The sequence below is a fragment of the Setaria italica genome, chromosome I (assembly GCF_000263155.2).
Source record: "Setaria italica strain Yugu1 chromosome I, Setaria_italica_v2.0, whole genome shotgun sequence".
In the NCBI taxonomy this organism is placed as follows: Eukaryota; Viridiplantae; Streptophyta; class Magnoliopsida; order Poales; family Poaceae; genus Setaria; species Setaria italica.
The window spans coordinates 36,444,778-36,464,544 of NC_028450.1; the positions used below are offsets into that span (position 1 = coordinate 36,444,778).

At 49.0% G+C, this 19,767-nt stretch overlaps 3 protein-coding genes across 4 annotated transcripts; all 3 read left to right on the top strand.

Moving 5' to 3' along the window:
• The first annotated feature begins 1,952 nt into the window (after nucleotides 1-1,952).
• On the top strand, nucleotides 1,953-3,895 carry LOC101756800 (anthranilate O-methyltransferase 3). The gene is made up of 4 exons (XM_004953652.2): nucleotides 1,953-2,106; nucleotides 2,284-2,718; nucleotides 2,797-3,063; nucleotides 3,215-3,895. Exons 1-4 carry the CDS (start codon nucleotides 2,032-2,034, stop codon nucleotides 3,635-3,637), a joined length of 1,200 nt encoding a protein of 399 aa, XP_004953709.1. The 5' UTR covers nucleotides 1,953-2,031; the 3' UTR covers nucleotides 3,638-3,895.
• Nucleotides 3,896-11,331: 7,436 nt separating this feature from the next.
• Nucleotides 11,332-12,377, top strand: LOC101757216 (BAG family molecular chaperone regulator 5, mitochondrial). The gene has a single exon (XM_004953653.3). The coding sequence runs from the start codon at nucleotides 11,625-11,627 to the stop codon at nucleotides 12,237-12,239; it is 615 nt and encodes a 204-aa protein (XP_004953710.1). The 5' UTR covers nucleotides 11,332-11,624; the 3' UTR covers nucleotides 12,240-12,377.
• A 2,377-nt stretch (nucleotides 12,378-14,754) lies between these two features.
• On the top strand, nucleotides 14,755-19,408 carry LOC101757605 (PHD finger protein At3g20280). Of its 2 annotated transcripts, none has more exons than XM_004953655.3 (5): nucleotides 14,755-15,350; nucleotides 15,977-16,295; nucleotides 16,832-18,478; nucleotides 18,811-18,924; nucleotides 19,102-19,408. In XM_004953655.3, exons 1-3 carry the CDS (start codon nucleotides 14,997-14,999, stop codon nucleotides 18,439-18,441), a joined length of 2,283 nt encoding a protein of 760 aa, XP_004953712.1. In that variant the 5' UTR covers nucleotides 14,755-14,996; the 3' UTR covers nucleotides 18,442-18,478; nucleotides 18,811-18,924; nucleotides 19,102-19,408. The 2 variants fall into 2 exon arrangements, with proteins under 2 accessions (XP_004953712.1, XP_004953711.1); XM_004953654.3 differs by having other exon boundaries at nucleotides 14,757-15,350; nucleotides 16,829-18,478.
• Nucleotides 19,409-19,767: the final 359 nt, after the last annotated feature.

Here is a 19,767-nt window from a genome sequence, read left to right on the forward strand (position 1 = left end):
CTTCATCCCCGGTGCGTGTCGGCAATCACCCTCCACATCCTTGCCAACCTGAGCAACGAATATGAATGAAACAAAAGTGCTGCAATGATTTTGTTTTTGATCATCTACTACAATTAATTTCAGTGCCGTTGTTCTTGCAAGATTGAGCACGTACCTTGGACGAGCTGCATGAGCAGCGGCAGAAGCTCGCCATCGCGCACCGGAGCTGCCCATGGGTCCGCCGGCCGCAACGCCTCTGCCCGTGTTGTCGCAGCTGCCTGTGGCTCAGCTGACGTGGCTCGTGCCCGCACCAGACACCAGTGTGGGGCCACCAGCAGCGGCTCAGCCATCTGCAACTTGCCGACGCAGCACGTGCCGGCCACCGCTCCATCGTTTGAGTCAGCCACAGCTTCACTGTGGAGACAGAGATAAGCAAGAGAAGTGTGCAGTGAAAGTGATGAGGTTGAGCAATGCAAAGAGAAAATGTAGGGATGGAGCAGAGGCACCGGGTGGAGATAAAGTCCGTTTGCTTCGCTAGCTTGGTGTCATTTGTGCTGGCGGGCCACCTACAGCACAGATGCATCCCATCTATGCTGGAGCCTAGCGGCCTCGATCACCTTTGTGCTGGTGGGTGCCAATTTCGCCCAGCAGCACACTAATTTCAACGTGACAGCACATATCGTTTCTGACGGTACGATAATTATCTTAATTTTAGAATTCTCGTCCTTGTACGCGAACTTAACCTCCCAGTAAAATCATCTTGCCCAACCTGTTTAGTGTTCACCTCCATCTCTCTAGCGACAAGAAAATCGCTCGATGCCCCGTGCCCCGTCACGCTAACGTAGTTAGCTCCACCAGGCCCATCACCGTGATCCCCCTGCCCATCCAGCGGTCCTCCATCGCCCGCTTGCTGCCCCCACCGTTCGTGTCTGTGCTCCCGCGCTCACCACCGCCACGAATCAACCTATCTCTCGTGCTCCCGAGCTTCCTTAAGGGGTATTTGAATCCTGAAGCTAAAGTTTAATCTTTATCATATCGAATATTCTGGCTAATTAGGAGGACTAAATATAAGTTAATTATAAAACTAATTACGAGGTTAAGCGGCGGGACGAATCTATTAAGCTTAATTAATCCATCATTAGGTTACTGTAGCAGCACATTGTCAAATCATGAACTAATTAGACTTAATAGATTCGTCTCACCGTTTAGCCTCCATATGTGCAATGGGTTTTGTAAATAGTCTATGTTTAATGCTCCTAATTAGTATCTAAACATTCGATGTGACAGGGATTAAAGTTTAACCTGGGATCAAACACCCCTATGCCGCCAGATACCAGTGACCCCCGCCAAATCTCAAGCGTGTCGGGGAGCTCGTTGGAGCTTCATCACCAGAGTGTAAGAAAAAAGCCTCAAGCGCAAATCACGACTCAAATCTGGTGGTTACAAAATCTAGTGAGAAACACCCGATGCCAATCAGCTTACCCGACAAGAAAAAATAAAATACATTATTAAATACTCCGTTTGTTTTAAATTGCAAATTTATAATTTTTTTATGTATAGACATACTTAAAATAACCGGAGGGACCAGCTTTGATTGACGGCCGGCTGACTCCTGTTGGCCAATCCTGAATGACCAATAATGTAGCAATGTCACACGTCCTGTGCACGAGTCGTTGCTCCAGTGTTACAATGGTGTATTATACGAGTGGAATGAACTACCACTCCTAAGAAGCGCGCGTAGATTTTTCGTAAAATGATATTTTGAGTCTGTGGCTGGTACCGGCTTAATGCTTCGAACGCAAGGACCAGTGAGAAAGGGCCCAGCTGGATACGGAGAACACCACGCGGCTCCACCGGATTGGGGAGCACCAAAGGCGTACGCTCAAGCTACGTGAGTTTGGACTCACTCTCCTTTCAGCTACTGCCAGGCGCCTATAAATTGGGGAGCTCTACTGACCGTGCTCTGCAACCACAACGTGCCACAGCTAGCGAGAGTAGAAGTGATAAGCAAACAAGTTTGCCACTGCTCAGCACCTGGCCGTTAGCGCAGCCATGAAGGTAGAGCGCGACCTCCACATGAGCCGGGGCAACGGCGAGACCAGCTACGCCTCCAACTCCAGGCTTCAGGTCTGTGAGCTTCTGCATCAGCATCTGTAACCTGTAGACTGCAGTATGCATGGCTGAATGCCTGAATCATACGCATGTTAGTATGATGTTAAAAATGCATGTTAATATGATGTTAGCAATGCAAAACAAGGAAGAAATTGCACTTGTGCATGCGTGTTAATTGTAGTTGTTCTTCAGGAGAAGTCCATACTGAAGACGAGGCCCGTGCTCCACGAGGCCGTGGCGGCGGCGCACGCGGCGTCGCTCTCCTCCGCCGCCGGCGCGATGGTCGTCGCGGACCTCGGCTGCTCGTCGGGGCCCAACACGCTCCTCGTAGTCAACGAGGTGCTCGGCGCGGTCGCCGACCGCCGCGAGGACCTGATGATGGGCGGCCAGCAGCCGCCGGTGGTGCAGCACGTGCAGTTCTTCCTGAACGACCTCCCCGGGAACGACTTCAACCTCGTCTTCCAGTCCCTGGAGCTGTTCAAGAAGCTGGCCGCCGCCAAGGATAAGGGCGAGTCCCTGCCGCCGTACTACATCGCCGGGCTCCCGGGGTCCTTCTACACCAGGCTCTTCCCCGACCGCTGCGTCCACCTCTTCCACTCCTCCTACTGCCTCATGTGGCGCTCCAAGGCACGCACAGTTTTAACCAATCAACCGACCGGCCCGAGCACTTCTGATGACATAGCTCTATTCGTGTGTGTCTAATAGGTTCCTGATGAGCTCGCGAGAGGCACGGTTCTGAACGAAGGCAACATGTACATCTGGGAGGCCACGCCGCCCTCGGTGGTGAAGCTGTACAGGAAGCAGTTCCAGGAGGACTTCTCGCTGTTCCTCAAGCTGCGTCACAAGGAGCTCGCGTCGAACGGACAGATGGTGCTGACGTTCCTGAGCAGGAAGAACAAAGACGTGACGCATGGCGAAGTCAGCTACATGTGGGGGCTGCTCGCGCAGGCTCTCCAGTCCCTAGTCAAACAGGTTTGTCATTTGCGCAACATTATCGTCAACTGCAGATGATCTGTGTAGATCAATCCATCACTCATGAACTCAGCCCTAGATAATCTTCAAAAAGTGACAGTCTGACAGAGACCTGAACCATGGATCTTGCATTCTTCTTGTTGCGTGGCAGGGCCGTGTGGAGAAGGAGAAGCTGGACTCCTTCAACCTGCCGTTCTACGCGCCGTCGGTCGACGAGGTGAGGGACGTGATCAGGCAGAGCGAGGCGTTCGACATCAACCACATCCAGCTCTTCGAGTCCAACTGGGATCCCCATGACGACCTGGACGACGGCGACCTCGTGCTCGACAGCGCCCAGAGCGGCGTCAACGTCGCCCAGTCCATTAGGGCCGTGATCGAGCCCCTGATCGCGCACCATTTTGGCGACCACATCCTCGACGATCTCTTCGAGGTTTATGCAAGGAACGTCGCCAAGCACCTCCAGAAAGTGAAGACCAAGTACCCTGTCATCGTCGTTTCCTTGAAGGCGAGACGCGCGCCAAAGTGCCATGCGAATGACAGGTGTCACTCGTTCACACACGGTCAGTTTGTGTAGGATCTGGTGTCAATGTTACTTCTACTATATACAGCAAATTAAAGTGCAGAGAAATAAGACGAGGTTGTTGTATATCGATATAAGAAAATAATGAAGTAGTTAAAGGGACTGTCAGTGGCAGAGAATAGTTCCTCAACTACGTCCTTTGGATTTATAAGATGGTTCAGTGTTCCAAAAAGTCGATGTATGTATCCCGGTAGATATGTCCTGTAATCTTATGTGGAATTGAAGCAAATACGTTTCGATGATTTGGGTCTACTCTTGTACACCTAGGTAGTATCTTGTTCACTGATTTTGGGTCAATGCATGAGTACCAAAGAGATGCAGAGAAATGAAGTACTTCTTTCTTTCAAAAGAAAAAAATGCAATTCTAAATTTATCCTAAGTAAAATATTTTTAAATTTGGTAAGTTTATAAAAAATCCAAATATTTTACGTGGAAGTGAAGTAAATATTTTACAATGATTTGGTTCTACGCTTTGTTTGGTGATTTTTTGTCAATGCATTAGTGAAGAGTAGCAAAGAGATGCAGATAAATGAAGTGCTTCTTCCATTAAAAAAACGAATCTATTCTAAATTTGTTCTAAATCAAACATTTACAGGTTTAATCAATTTTGAAAAAAAATCAAACATTCATGATACCCAATAAGCTTCGTTGAATCTACCATGAAATAGAATTAGTATTAATACTCTTCTCTAAATTTTGGTCAAATGTAAGCTAGTTTGACTTAGGATAAAAATAGAATTACAAATTATACCATCAAAGTTGTACGTCTTGTGCCCTCAATGACTAAATTAGGTCAGTACGCGCATAAACTCCACCAAGAAATCCTTCATCACATTGTACAATCTTCAGCGTCAGAGAGGCTATACGATAAGTAGCCCAAAGGCCAACGAGAAATCATCAGTCATCGTCTCATCGAGTAACATCAATCAAAACACATCAGGAGCATCTGCTGCCTGCACCTGACGCACTCAAAGTCTGAAACCACAACGTCTACTGAAACTGTCAATTTCCGATTTGCCATCCAGCCCTTGTTTACTTCCTACAAAACTCCCAACTTTGACACTATGCAAAAAGAAGATTCCCCATCACATCAAATTTGCGGTACATGCATGGAGTACTAAATGTAGACGAAATCAAAAACTAATTGCACAGTTTTGTTGTACTTTGCGAGACGAATCTTTTAAGCCTAATTAGTCAATATTTGGACAATAATTCACAAATACAAACGAAACGCTACAGTATCGCATTTATGGCAAAATGCCAATTTGACACCTCCCAACTTCCCAAGTAAACAAGGGCCCAATGTTCAGACTTCCATCCAGCTTTCTTCAGCCCAGTGTGACAGAATGAAACCATTTCTAATCCGATCAGATCAGCATCACCTTCAATCCTCACACGCCATGAAAGTGAATCTCAAGAGCTTGTATACACCCCAAAAATGAAAAAAGAACCTGCGTGGACTCTGTTGCCTCCCTTCCCTTCGACTGAGTTTGTACTGCAGATCACGGGTTGCACGAAGCCGCATGGTGTCTCTGGAGCTAGGAAGGAATCCTTCACCGTCACTGTGCACAATTGGCGTTGCCCTGTGGAGCGGAAAAAACACCAGGGCCCAGACCATCTCTCGCCGGCGATCGAACCGCCTGCCACTGCTTCGCCCGCGCCGCCGCAACACCGGCGCGGCGCGGACGCCAGCGCCTGGCTGCCTCATCGAGGCTTCAAATCTGAGGTAGTGGGGGATTATCCTCTCCGTATCCATTTCTGCAGCATCTCCAGCTCCGCGTCCGCCGCGGCGGAGGCTCGCCGGAGCTCCGCCGCCGAGATCCACCTTTTTTCACTTTACCCCTGATTTGGATCGCGATTAATAATCGCGATCCGATTATTTTCATTTTACACCCTAATTTGGATCGCGACCATTAATTGCGATCCAATTTTTTACACTTTAGACCCTGGTTTTTTATACTTTACCCCTAAACTTTACAGATCACCCCTCCTGCCGCTCCGTCGTTCTCCTCGTCCTCCCGCCGCCGGCGCGCGTTCGCCGCCGCCCGGCCGGCGTCGACCGGCGCATCAGACGCACAACGAGCGGATATTCAGCGGGACTTTTTTTTTAGGCGCCGCTTCCGTCGCCTGATTAATGATAATTTTTCGAGGTACAACCCTCATCTACATCGTGCGGATGGCTTGGGCAGTTCTCCCTCCATTCCCACCACGCACCCTTCTTTTCGGTACGCCGGCGCCGGGGCGCTCCTCGAGCTTCTGTTCGCTGTCGCTTCTGGGAGGCGTCATTGCCGTCGTCGGTGAAGGAGGTCCAGGCGTCCAGCTTCCACGAGCCGGCGATCCATGGTGTAATTCAAGCCGGTCTCTGGTTTGCAGTACTTCACAGCCACGAGTCCACGAGGAGTCTGGAGCAGGTCCTCGAAGTAAACCTCCATCACAGTTTCATCATACAGGCAGGGTGTTCTCTGAAAGAAGTCACATAAACAATGGCGCTCAAAGTTGATTCGATGATTGTTTTATACTCAGGCTTTACAACAGACAATTTCTGATGAGGGTATCGCCACTTCATGATCTATCAGCAAGGTGTCTGCTAGCACCAGTATCGGCATTAATGGTGCTGGATTTGTCCTCAAAAGTTTGAAACTCCTCCAGCCAAACGACCTGATAAAAGGAAAAAAAGGATGAACATATTCATAGGCACAAAGAAACAATTATCATGCATGTCTCTTAATCAGGAGAAGACTGGGGCATTTCAGTAGTTATATCTCAATCATAAAGATATACCCTTGTCAAGTCTTAGCTTATCAAATACTTGCAATGTAATTCAGAATAAGTTCATGTTCTTCCGAAGTAGCACTACCTCAAGGCCTGTGTTCATATTCTTACCTCAGTGCGAAGATCGCTACTTGGATTAATTTGACGATTGCTCAATAAGTTTTAGTGCGCTGGAAAGTAGGAGGCGTGTTTAAATTGAGGACAAAGTTTTGTGGCAATTTAGTTTCCCTCTATTTTGTCATCGATGAGCAAGAAACTGTGCCTCATTTTTGCTGCAAAGAATTCCTTTTAGACTCTTGAGCATTGTGTATTTGCATGTCAGCTCAACCCAGAAGAAGAAAACTACAGTACAAGTCACTGGAGCTCGCTATTCAGAAGATTGAAGGACTGAAAGTCTCCACAACATCTAATGGATCTGCGTTGCATCTTATTTCTGTCAGAGATGCCAGGTCCGTTCGTCATCTCCTTGGACATCATTGTCAACATAGTTCTGTTGAGATGTGTACCGAAAGTTGCTGCCCTTGTAAGTTGCATGGTCGGTTGCCATGGTGCAAACTGAATGCTTGTTAGTTAATCAACTCTGAATTCTAGCTGTCGTAATACCTGAGTAAATTTTCTGATGGATTGCCATTTTCTTTCTTTTTTTTGTTACTTGTGAATTCTCTTAACAGGTACAGAGGCCATATATCTCTCCACAATTTTGAAAAGGGATTTACGTGTGAAGTGCTTTTTACTGTGCATAAAGAACATCCAACAATTCAACATTTACATCTGTAATCATACCTGATTCTGATTTGCCATCCAATGTTCAGACTTCCAACTTTCTTCAGCCCTAGTGTCACAGAATTAAACGAAACCATTCTAATTTGATCAGATTATCATCATCCTCAACTCTCACACACCTGCAAAATTATAAAAGAACCTGCATGCACTCTGCTGTCTCCCCGCTTCCAAGAAAAAAAAAACGCTTCAAAAAAACTCTGCTGCCTCCATCTGAGCTGTGCAGCTTGCAACAACAGAGAACAGAGCACGGCGCCCCATGGTGTATCAGCTAGGAATCCGTGACCGTCCACCATTAGCATTGCCTACCTGTGGAGCGCAAGACCAGTGCCCACACCATCCCTTGCCGGAGACCGCACCGCCTGCCCCTTCTTCGCCCGCACCGCTGCAACACCGCGCCGGCGGCGCGGCGCAGACGCAAGCACCTGGCTCCCTCATCGATACTTCAAATCTGAGGTACTGGGTATTATCCTTGCCGTATTCTATTTTTGGAGCATCTCCAGCCCCGCATCGGCCGCTGCTGGGGCTCGCCGGAGCTCCGCCGTCGAGATTCACCTCATAACATTTTGCCCCCTGATCTGGATCGCGACCATCGAGCGCGATCCGATTATTTTCATTTTACCCCTAATTTGGATCGCGTTCTTTAATCGCGATCCAATTATTTATATTTTACCCCTGGTTTGGATCGCAATTATTAGTCGCGATCCAATGTTTTATACTTTACCCCCTATATCTTTACAGATCACCCCTCGTGCCGCCTCGTCGTTCTCCTCGTCCTCCCGCCGACCGGCGCCCCGGACGCACCACGAGCAGCCTTTCGGCGGGACTCGGAGTTGCTGCTGCCGTCGCCCGATGAATGAGGATTTTTCGAGAAAGTGAGAAACAGTCCTCTTTGTACATGCGCGGACCAACGGCTTGGCCAGTTCTCCCTACAATCCCAACGCGTGCTCGTCGTTCCGTACGCCGGCGTCGGGGCGCTCCTCGAGCTTCTGTTCGCTGCCGCTTGTGGTAAGCGGCATTGCCGTCGTCGGTGAAGGAGGTCCAACTTCAATGAGCCGGCGATGCGTGTAATTCAAGTGATCTGTGGTTTGCAGTACTTCGCAGCACAATCGTGTTTGTTTCTGACTGGAAGGATGTTTTCCCCTGCTTTTTTCGTGCAGCACGACGAGCCTGGATCAGGTCCTCGAAAGGATATGAATGTGTCTCTTGATGATTGATTTTAAACTGAAGAAACTGACTGTTGGCTTCTGAATTCCAGCTGTCATATAATACCACATGATGAATTGCGAGGTCATATATTTCTCAGGAAACTCGAAAAGGGGTACACGTGTGAAAGTGCTTTTTACTGTGTACCTGACTGAATCTGAACCTCTTGGGCTCCAGCATCGAATGCTTGGATCAGGTGTCAGGTGGTGTCAAGCTCAAGCTGCCAATTTCTGATTTGCCATCCAATGTTCAGACTTCCAACTTTCTTCAGCCCCGGTGTGACAGAATGAAACCATCCTAATTCGATCAGATCAACATCATCTTCAAGTCTCGCACGCCATGCACAAGTGAATTCGATGAACTTGCATACACCCCGCAAAAAAAAAAAAAAAAAAACCTGCATGCACTCTGCCATCGCCCTTCACCTGAGCTTGCACTGCAGCTTGCAACAACAGGGAACAGAGCACGGCGCCCCATGGTGTCTGAGCTAGGAATCCGTGACCGTGCACCATTAGCATTGCCTGCCTCTGGAGCGCAAGACCTGGTCTGCACCATCGCTCGCCGGGACCGAATCGCGTGCCACTGCTTCGCCCTTGCCGCCGCAACATCGCCGCGGCGCGGACGCGGGACGCCATCACCTGGCTCTCTAATCGAGGCTTTAAATCTGAGGTAGTGGAGCTCATCCTCGGCGCTTTCAATTTCTGGAGCATCTCCAGCCCCGCGCCCGCCGCGGATGGGGCTCGCCGGAGCTCCGCCGCCGGATTCAATCTTTTTCATTTTACCCCCTAATTTGGATCGCGATCCGGTTATTTTTCAGTTTACCCCCTGGATTGGATCGCAACTATTAATCGCGATCCGATTATTTATACTTTGACCCCTATATCTTTACATATTGCCCCTCCTGGCGGTAGTTCGTTCTCCTCGTCCTTCCGCCGCCCGCCCGTTCGGCGTTCGCCGCCACCACCGGGCGTCGACCGGCGGCCTCGGACGCGCCACGAGTTCAGCTAGATCTGGAAGGCGGCGCTGCCGTCGGCCGATGAAGGAAGCTCTTCGACCATCTGTTGCGTGCTGGGAAGCGGGCAAGCGGCGTTGCCGCCATTGTCGTTGCCGTAGTCGGGGAAAGAGGTCCAGGTCCAGCTTCGGCAGTTGGGCTTCCTGCAACGAACCGATGACCCATGCAATTCAGCCCATCTGTGGTTTGCGATACTTCGCAGCCCAGTATTTGTTGCGACTTTTCTCTTTTTCTTTTTCCGTTCAGAGAAGGACCGAAATCTGTTTGTTCCAACGGGGAAGAAAGGCTTCTCCTGCTGTGGGGCGGTGGTGCCGTGGTGGTGGTGGTGGAGGATTTTCTTCCCCACGGCGATTGGACGCGATGACGGCGAGGTCAGGTAGGCGAGCGCGGGGCCAGCTCTATGTTTTGAAAGGCCTAGAGCAAAGACGGCACCGTGGGCCCTTAAAAGCCTTATATTAAGGCAATATATGTGTATTGTATATATGCATATATATATGTCTACTTTGACTTGCAAAGTAATAAGAGTTAACTTCCAACCACATACACATTCTTAGTTATGTCTAGTCATGATTAATGAGCGATGTCATATAACTGATCCCCTTACATTTTCTTTCTCAGCATCCGACAAATGTTTCATAGGAAATATTGTAGCACCTAAATTATGAAAGAAAATGACACTTGGGATTAGAAGTTTAGAACTCCAACAATTTAGCATGCTATAAGTAAATAGCTAATAAGCAATGGATTGAGCCATTGAGGGATTCACTGTGTGAAGGCATACCCGGAGAGCTAATCAGTTCCTAGCGACTAGTGACTTAAATTGTGCATCAAATACTGAACAAGTCCTAAGAGCCAATGTTTAAACTATTTAGACTTCACTTTAGCATGCTAGTCACCTGATAAAAGCATGTCGGCAGCTGTGCTATATGCCTCTCCGAGGCTTCATTTCTGTATAAACTCCTGGGCCCCCTCCAGGCTTGGGCCCCCGGCCGTCGCTCCTCTGGCCTAGCCACAGAACCGGCCCTGGCGAGCGTGCGCCCGGCGAGGACGATGCTGTGCGGCGCGGCGCACGACCATACGGGAGAACCAGCCGGTAACTTGGACTAGTTTTTGGCTCCGCGCGCCGCGGCCGGGCGCACATGGCGCGGGGAGGGTCCGGCTCCGGCCGTCCGGGTGCGCCGTGCGCGGTTGATTCCGCCGCAGGGTGCTGCGCGCTTTTGATCACGTTTCCGGATAGTTCCGGTTCCGGAGGGCCCTTCCCTCGGTGGGTCGAGCTGCTGATTCTGTCGGCGCCACTGCTCGTAGTTTGGCTATGCACACTCGCGTGTCGCCGCTGCCCGTGTTCCCACTCGCAAGCAAAGTGCGTGCTCAGGGAAGATAAGCCTCGAATTGCAACGGATTGAGCGCTAAAACTTAAAAAAAGGACTCCGAATCTTTGCACTGGACATCAAAAGATTTTGAGCAATTACCTTTCAAGTGGTCTGTGTAGCTGTCGCTGAAAATTTCTGTTGTTTCTAAATCTTTGTTCTCTGGAAGCGAAATCGAATAAGATTGAGACCATAAGCATATTATTAGCTAGACTAGACTAGGGGTGTTTGATACACATCTGTCACATCACATCGGATGTTTGATACTAATTAGGAGTATTAAATATATGCTAATTAAAAACTAATTGTACACATGGAGTCTAATTCGCGAGACGAATCTATTAAACCTAATTAGTCTATGATTTGACAATGTGGTCCTACAGTAACCATTGCTAATGATTAATTATGCTTAATAGATTCGTCTCGCGAATTAGCACAGAGTTCTGCAATTAGTTTTATAATTAGCTCATATTTAGTCTTTCTAATTAGCATCCGAACATCCAATACGACACTGCTAAAATTTAGCATCTAGTATCAAACATCCTCCTAGATTGTTTCGGTCCTTGCTTTAGCTCTGCCATATTTTTCTGGAAACTCTGTTTCAGCCACGCACTAATGCATGTTCTGTAGCCGGTAGTGGTGTACGCAGAGCAGTGATGAGCAGCACATCCTGACCTCAGGCACCGAAAGAAGAAAATGCAGGTGCGGAAAGCCGTGGACCACGACTGCATCACTGTGCGCTCGACGATTCCAGATATCGGCCAAAGCAAACTGCACAAGCTGCAGAGCACACTCCCCTTCGCTCGCCTGATCCAAAGCTGCCCGCGCTCACTCCCAGGTCCCCATGGGATCCTACCACCACTACACCTCCACCTCCCAATTCGTCTTCGCCGCCGTCGATTCCAACCCCAACCCCGCCCACAAACCCAAGACCACCGTGCAAATCCCCGTCACCTCCCCTTCGGAGGAGTGGGCTCGGGAGGAGCAGGGGTCGCGTGACGCCGCGGCGGCCGCCAGGATCCAGGCGGCCTTCCGCGGGCACCAGGTCCGTCGGCACGTCGCGGCCGTGCGCGCGGCCGACGCCGAGGCGACGCGGCTGGAGCGGCTGCTCCGGCGGCAGGAGACCGTGGACGCGGTCCGGGGCGACGGGCGCGAGCGGGCCCGGTTCTCGGAGGCGCTGATGGCCGTGCTGCTCCGCCTCGACGCCGTGCCGGGGCACTACCCGGCAGTGCGGGACGCGCGGCGCGCCGTGAGCCGCCGCGTCGTCGGCCTGCAGGAGGTGTTCGACGCCGTGGTCGCGGCGCCCGGGGCGCAGACGTGCGGGGTGCCGGCGAGCCTGGAGCAGGCACTCGAAGGGATCTGGGGCGCCGGGGAGGCGCCGATGCCGGCGCCGGCGGTGGAGGAGGAGGACGTGAGGAGGAGCGGGTCATGCTGGGGGAGGTTTTTTGGGGGAGTATAGCGAGCAGTGTAATACTGTACGGTACAAGGAGGTGTCGAGGTGATCATCGGACGGTAGAATACGAAGTGTAATACGCACTCATTTGTACATGCATTTTGTGGGCGTATTGTATACCCATGTTGCAGTGATCAGGAACGATCTGCATCAGTGCATCCATTTGTCAATGTTCTGGCTGACCTTCAGCCCAAATACTCAGCAGCACAGCATGAAGAACAAGCTTGTATGTCACAATGGCTTTGGTTGTCGAAGGCTGGGCTCCAGAAAAACTCGATTTCCTTGCAATCCTCCCGCTCACTGTCTCACTCACCAAGTGACGAGCCTTCAAAAAAGATGGACTTATTGAACACAATTGGCTCAAACGCAGAGTTCCAGGATCTCTTGAGAACCTTTGGCAGATGGCAGAGGAAGCTCATGCACATAAGGTGGCTTAGATGATGCAGAGATCAGAGGTAAAACCATCCTGCAGAGATCAGCAAACATCACGTACTCTTGAGGAATTTGCTCTGACTCTCCGTGCAGCTTGCCCTTCTCACACGCTTAGGCTTGTTCTGCTTCACACGCTTCCTTAACCAAGTAGCCTGTTCGCTTCAGCTTATTCAACCGGCTTATCAGCCACCAAATAGTATTTTCCTCTCACAACAAATCAGCCGTTTCAGCTTTTCAGCCGGCTTATAAGCTGAAACGAACAGGTCCACCTTCAGCTGATGGGGTGGGTAAAGTGCTTGGCGAAGAGTAGTACAGAATGGTGTTGATCAGAAATGGATCTTGACAATAGTATCAAATAAGAAGATTACCTACTGACCTAGCCAATGCTGATGGATCCCAAACATTTGGAATCGCTCGCTTAACACTCTCAAGCAGAGTAAGTTCTTGACTCGTAATTATCACTCGAAACAAAGGCAGAGAATAGCCATCAATCACGAGGGCCTTTGTAGCCGCAACATCGTTCTTCCATGAACCGGTGAAGCTGTAACAACTCAGCCATTTGCCAACAAAGGCATCAGAATCAGATAACGAGAACTGAACAGCCGCCGAGCTTAGGACATCGACTAGGATTCAGATCACAAGTGCACAGCAAATAGAACAGAAAGCCGCGCACGATCTGATCGGAAATTCCCAACCGGGACGAATTATCCTGCTTACCTGCGGATAGCTGCAGACGAAGGGCTCGTCAGCGGCTGCGGGGGGCGCGCCGTGGGGGGCAGGGGGCCGGAACACGGGGTTGCTGGGGCACTGCTCGACCTCGAATTGAGCTCGAGGATTCCGACGGGCACGTATCGAATCGAGCTCACGAATCGTCCAAATCGAGCACCAAATCGGGCTTCTTCGAGCAATCCACCAAATTGAGCATCTTCTTCACCAAATAAGCGGAAGAGGAAAAGGAGATGGTACTGAATCGAGCTTCTTCTTCGACGACTAGAAGCGGAGGCCGACAGGGGTAGTCGAGGAGGCAAGGCGGCGCTCCACGGCGGCTTCTTCCTTGCCTTCTCCTTCCCCTACGTTGCTGGTGGTCCTCGCCTGTGCGCTCCTCCTCGACACCACGCATGTGCTTGGGGCTGCGCTCGAGTTCTCCTATGCGCGGCGGAGCTCGTGGCCACCCGAGCGGCGTGAGATGTGGAGCGGCAAGATGGCCGTGATGGAGCGGCATGTCGGCACGGACGAGTCTGCGCGGCAAGAGAGGTAGCCCATTCGGCCGGCACCCACCTGTGCTCGCGTCGCGGCCACCCGCCCCGCCGGGTGCGAGAAGTTGGGGAATAGGGGGGAGCGAGAGAAATAGGGCGAGGGACGCGGGATTGGGAAGACCGCGATCTAGCGAAAATATTTGGGGCTGAGAGTGCGTTTTTTCATGTGGCCAATCTTTTGGGTGAGTTTTAGGTGGAGTATTGGAGTTCATTTTTTCTCTTTTTTTTCTTCTTAAAAAATAGTATTAAGGTAAGATTAACAGCCTCTTGAAGTTGCTCTTGATGTCTGACCTCTGCTGCCCCGTGCCTACGCCATTGTGTAGCAGGTTCTTGAAGGGATTCAAGGCGCCGGAGAGGGGCTGACACCGGTGCCGGTGGCGGCGGTGGTGGAGGAATTCAGGAGGAGCGGGACATATTGGGTGGGGGAGGGGTTTTGGGGGGTGCAGCGAGCAGGGTGGCTACTGTGTGTAATGATCTCTATGACGATGGCATTCGAGCACAGGTCCATGTAAAAAAGCAAAATTTTCTTTTCGAGATGACAATATATGTGACGCAAGCTGGATAGGCAAAGCCCAGGCTGTATCTTTTAGCAGCCCACTAGCCTTCTTCCGTCATCAACCTGCCTGGCAGGCCGGCCCAGCCCGGCAAATCTCTACGGCAGCACGGAGGCCTAGGAACCCAACAAATCAACGCCATCCTTTGACCTCTTTGTCCCGTCCGCCACATCCACGCCGTCCATCCACCCACCAACCCAACCCCGACTCCCCACCGCTCATAAATCGGCGAGAGGAAAAGAAAAAAAAAAGTCCCCGTGCTCTGCTGTGTTCTACTCCCACACCTGCGACTAATCCCCCCCTCTCGCCCGCCCCCCTTCGTCTCGTCTCCCCCCCCTCCGCTTCGCGCATCTCACCGCCATCCTTTACCTTCCCGCGTCTAATTGAGCGCCAAAGCGGGGGGACATTTGAATTCCCCGCAGCTTCTGCTTCCTGCGCGGTCTCGTACCGTCCGGAGGCGCCGCCGGCCGGGCCCGGCCCTATCCCCTTCCCCTCCTAGGGTTTCGCGTTCCCCTCGGGGGATGGGGGACGCCCCCGCGGCGGCGGCGTCGCTCGCGGGGAAGCGGCGACGCGGCGATGAAGGCGCGGGGCTGAGGCGGGTGGCGGAGATCGTGATGGTGCTGGCCGCGGCCGGGGAGGTGCGGGGCGGGAGGGAGCCCACGGCGGCGGAGCGGGCGCTCGCGGCCGAGGCGCGGGAGAGGCTGGCCGCAGCCGTCGCAGAGGGGGCTGTGCGGCCCAAGGATCTGTTCCCCGGGGAGGCGGTGCGAGCGGTCGTCGAGGATCTCGGCCTCAACCGCGCCAAGGACCCCGCCGCCATGGGGTTCCGCCCGCCCAAGGCATCCATCGCCGATAGGCTCATGCTCACTAAGCGCAAGGTTTGCTAACTCTCTCTAGTTTCGATCCGTTACCGCCCAGTTTAATGGCCTTGTGGTGAACTGGTACGAGCTGCGAGAATCTGAGGGGTGATTATTGTGGATGTCAGAATGCTCGTCAGACTATTGAGCTGTATTAGTTCGTATGACATGACACTGCTGCTAGCATGGCGCAGGCTATAGCATCTGAATGATACATTACCGAATAATTGATCCTGAGGGATTTGTTGGGGCGCTGCTCGTGTATTGATATGCTTTGTTACTCTTGTTGTATTCTAATTCAAAGCGTTTTATTTGCTCTTGAAGCTTTGCATGTATGCGCTTGAGCAAATGTTTAGATTTACGTTACTTGTTCTTGTAGAATTAGTATGTCTGACTTCTTGGCACCCTTTGTTTGTGTCCGTTAAGCTTACTATCTGTGTTCGTTGATCTCTTTGAAATAGTTTATTTCCGTGTTGACATGACTTTTTTTTTAGCTTAAGCGGTTTCATGTAGGTTTAAGGTTATGAATTATCATTACCATTGACTTGAAAATTACTTGAAAATTGGTTTAAGGTTACCTATGATCTGCGTAAGAAACACTATGTATTTACACTATTTGACTATTTCACTTATTTGCTTTCACACAGATGGAAGAAGTCAAGGAAGCTCCAGTGCAACCAACAGTTAGCACACCTCAAACTGCTGTCTCAACTGGAATGGCTGAGTTCCATGGTTTCAATGGAGCTTCTAAGTTTGGTGTTGGAGTTCCTAGGAACCCACAAGTTGCAGCTGTAGCTGCGACTAGCCCATTAACCTCAACATCACCAGTTGTCTTGAAGCCACCAGGATCATCTCCTGTAAAACCAGTTGCCAACTCCTCAGGTGTTGCCCTACCCCATACTGGTCCATCACACCTTAAATTGGACAAAGATGTTAATGGTCCTCTGAATTTAACACGCAGTGGAGGTATTGCTCTATCTTCCTGTCTGCAGCATCCAATGTTAATTGCTTATTTTGCTTTTTTTTGAGTAAAATTAGACACTTCCTACTTTAGTTTATCGTAAATAAGTTTCTTACTTGGCTCTTGATGCATGTTGATGGCTTTTGCACATATAAATCCTTTGACTGCTCAAAGCTGCAACAAATATGTCGTGCTTAAATGTTTTAATTAGGAGAAATACCCCTCCCCTCAGTTTAGTTTATATTGTTCAGGGGTGCACAAAAGCACATCACCTAAAATGCAGCAACTGTATGACAGCCGCGGTGGTTAATAAAACTAGTGAAGCTATTTTACAGTAGCATTTCTATCTTTTTTCCCCCTGAACACTCTTGCTTTGGGGAAATTATGCTTACTTGATGAAACTGTTATTTGCTACTTCCTCATTTGCATACAAGGGGAGCTTATTTTCTATGCATATCCCTGATTTTATAGAAAGGATGATATTCTTTTTATCAGCTTTGCTCAGAAACTAATTTGCCCGTATTGCTTGCTTCTGCAGCAGCTGTTGTCCACCCAAACAAGTCTACTCTAGACACATCTGCTAGGTCCAATGTAAATGCTGTACAGAGTTCCAATCAGTTGTTGAAAAACCAGGACACAAAGCCAGTGGCAGTTCAAGCTGCCACAGGTAATACTGTTGTGGGGCATCGTGCTACACCAGGTGTGGCATTTGTTCCACCAAAACCTACTTTTGTCAACCACAATGATATAGCAAAGACCGTTCAACAGTTTCTGCACCAACCTGCAAACCATCCTAGCTGGACTCCACCATCAACTGAGTACATGCATTCTCGCTTGGGCTGTCAAATATGCAAAGTTGCTATCACTGATACAGACAGTTTACTTGTTTGTGATGCCTGTGAGAGGGGAGTACACTTGAAATGCCTTCAGCAGTATGGTAATAAAGGTGTCCCTAAAGCTGAGTGGCATTGTTCAGCATGCCTGACGCAGAGTAAGGGCAAACCCCTGCCACCAAAATATGGCAAGGTTACAAGAACTGTTGTTGCATCAAAGGCTGCACCACCAGGTGGTGGAGCACAAGTTTCCTTGCCAGGATCAGCAGAAAACATGGCCGCAAAGGAGAATCACCAAAAGTTGGCTGCAAATGGAAATCTTATGAAGCCAATCTCCATTCAAGGTGGCAGCACTGTACACAACATTAATGTATTGGCGCTGAGTGCTATCACGGCTGGTTCACAATCACAATTAGCTTCTACCTTAAGACCTCCAATAGGAAATACTGTTAAAGCTGAAACCTCCTCTAATGGAAAGGAGGGAACTGGGCAGCAGTGCAGTAGTATGTTACAGCCTGATGTGAAACCCCCTCCTGATAAAAAATTGAGAAGTGGTTCCTCTTTGAACTCTGCGGGGTCAGCAAACGATATCATGAATAGTGAGCAAACTGCAGAAATTTCTGGTGCTGAAGCAAAGATCAAGTCTGAAGCAAACTCTGACCCCCCTTTGAGCAGGAATGAGGAATTGGTTGATAGTAGTGGAACATCTGTTGAGCAAACTAAGATTGTTGGTTCTGAAGAAAAGCCTAGTGCACAAGCGACCTCCGAGACAGATAAAATGAAAGATAGTGAAACAACTGCCAACACTGGATCATCATTAGATCAAAGAAGAAACTTTGCTACTGAAGAAAAGCTCCTCAGTGAAGCAACTTCTGAGGCACTCACAATCAATGATGTGAAGATGACTAGTACTGGAATTGCTATTGAAGAAAAGCTCCAGACTGATGCAGCCTCTGATCCACCTAGGATCCAAGATATGGAAATGGGTACCAACAATGGACCACCAGCAGATCAAAGCATCAATCTTGTTGCTGAAGAAAAGTCCCAGTCAGAACAAACCTCTTCAATTGGTGATACAGATGTCACCGCTAATGCTGGAATACCAACAGATCAAACACAGCATTCGAATGGGTCAACTGAAAATGTAGTAAAAAAACCTCCTAATGGAGAACCATATAAAGACATGTTAGGCTGTAATATAGTCTCAGATTATGTTTCTACTCAAAAAGTAGCTTCAAATGGCATCTTACACCCTAAGGATGAAACTTCATGTGTTCATGAGAATGAAGCTGTTGGTTGCAACACAGAAGCAAACTAGTCCCAGTAGAAGGTTGCATCCAATTTTCTTTTTTCAGGTGTGTTTCTAATTAAACCAGTTGTTACAAATCTTTATGCCAGTCAAAATTTATACTCCCTAGTTCTTTGAATCTTTGATTTTGGATTGATAGTGGCTCATAAAGTATCATATTTGAAAACTGATGCTTGTAGCTCTGAGTTGTTCCTAACTTATTGCCATGCCAATAACATTAGCCTGTTTGAACTCATGGTACAAGTATGCTCAGGAAATCTTCAATCGCCCATATTTATTGCCGTGCAAGTTTTTGCACAAACTCTGAAAACTGAAACCTTTATGTGGGCCTTTTGGATTGAACATTTGTATCTGACCTTATATTTAATCTTTTATCAGATGGAACTATGCCGAATCTACCATTAATTTTACCAGCGTCATGATCAACTGTGTTCTCTGCATTCTCTTGGATGACATTATACATTTAGCCATCGCCAACCATTTTTCCAGGAGGTTTGTCACTAGCCCCTTCCTCTCATTTTTTTTTAATTTTGAGATAGCCTCTTTTAAAAGTGAGAACCCTTGGAAACTTGCTCATCAGGCTTACTATTCATATTTTAGTAGTTTCACCATAACTTTTTTTTAGTATTTACGTTCCTGCTGACATGAGGTTTACTTTAAACTCTGTAGGTATCTACTACCTCCTGGTGTAGCTATAGCAGCCTAGAACACAGGAAATGTAACCCCATGATGTTGTACTTTATGTAGATTGATAATCTTGAGTTCCTAACTATTTAATTCCATTTTCCCTTTTGTTTGTTCTGTGTTTATCTGTAGTGTTGTAATTAGATAGGGTTTAGGTGAGTGAGGACTGGATTATCATGTCACAATAATGATACTTGCCTTCGCCATTGCCTTGGGTCAGTTATCAATGTGGTACCGTGTGCCCTACAACTTAATGTTCATTGAGTTGCTAATTCATCCCATTGGCCATCCAGTGTTGTTCCTTCTGTCAGGTTGCTAGCTATGCCTTTTTGGAGAATGGGAAACGTTTACTCGGGATGTTTGTCGTTGCAATTTGGAAAGGACTTACAATCTGGGGATTGATGCAACAAAGCCTTGCAGCTTGCGGGACAGAGATGGATGCTACAATCCCAATTTTTTCTTTCTTCTGTGTTTGTTCGTGATCCTGAATATGCAGATGAAAGAGCATTGCTGCTAGAACTGTGCTTGTCCGCAGGTTTTCCATTCCTGAACTACTGTCACAAAATCGTGGAACACTTTTGGCTTTGATACTTCACTTCGTAAAAAAGTATAACAAGTATTACTTGAGATAAACGAGAACTTAATTTAGAA

Bases quoted from the DNA above. Each gene is read 5' to 3' on its own strand.
- LOC101756800 (XM_004953652.2), top strand. From the start codon at position 2,032: ATGAAGGTAGAGCGCGACCTCCACATGAGCCGGGGCAACGGCGAGACC. The intron at 2,719-2,796 runs GCACGCACAGTT...TGTGTCTAATAG, and splicing joins GCCTCATGTGGCGCTCCAAG to GTTCCTGATGAGCTCGCGAG. The intron at 3,064-3,214 runs GTTTGTCATTTG...GTTGCGTGGCAG, and splicing joins TCCAGTCCCTAGTCAAACAG to GGCCGTGTGGAGAAGGAGAA.
- LOC101757216 (XM_004953653.3), top strand. From the start codon at position 11,625: ATGGGATCCTACCACCACTACACCTCCACCTCCCAATTCGTCTTCGCC.
- LOC101757605 (XM_004953654.3), top strand. From the start codon at position 14,997: ATGGGGGACGCCCCCGCGGCGGCGGCGTCGCTCGCGGGGAAGCGGCGA. The intron at 15,351-15,976 runs GTTTGCTAACTC...GCTTTCACACAG, and splicing joins TCATGCTCACTAAGCGCAAG to ATGGAAGAAGTCAAGGAAGC. The intron at 16,296-16,828 runs GTATTGCTCTAT...TTGCTTCTGCAG, and splicing joins GAATTTAACACGCAGTGGAG to CAGCTGTTGTCCACCCAAAC.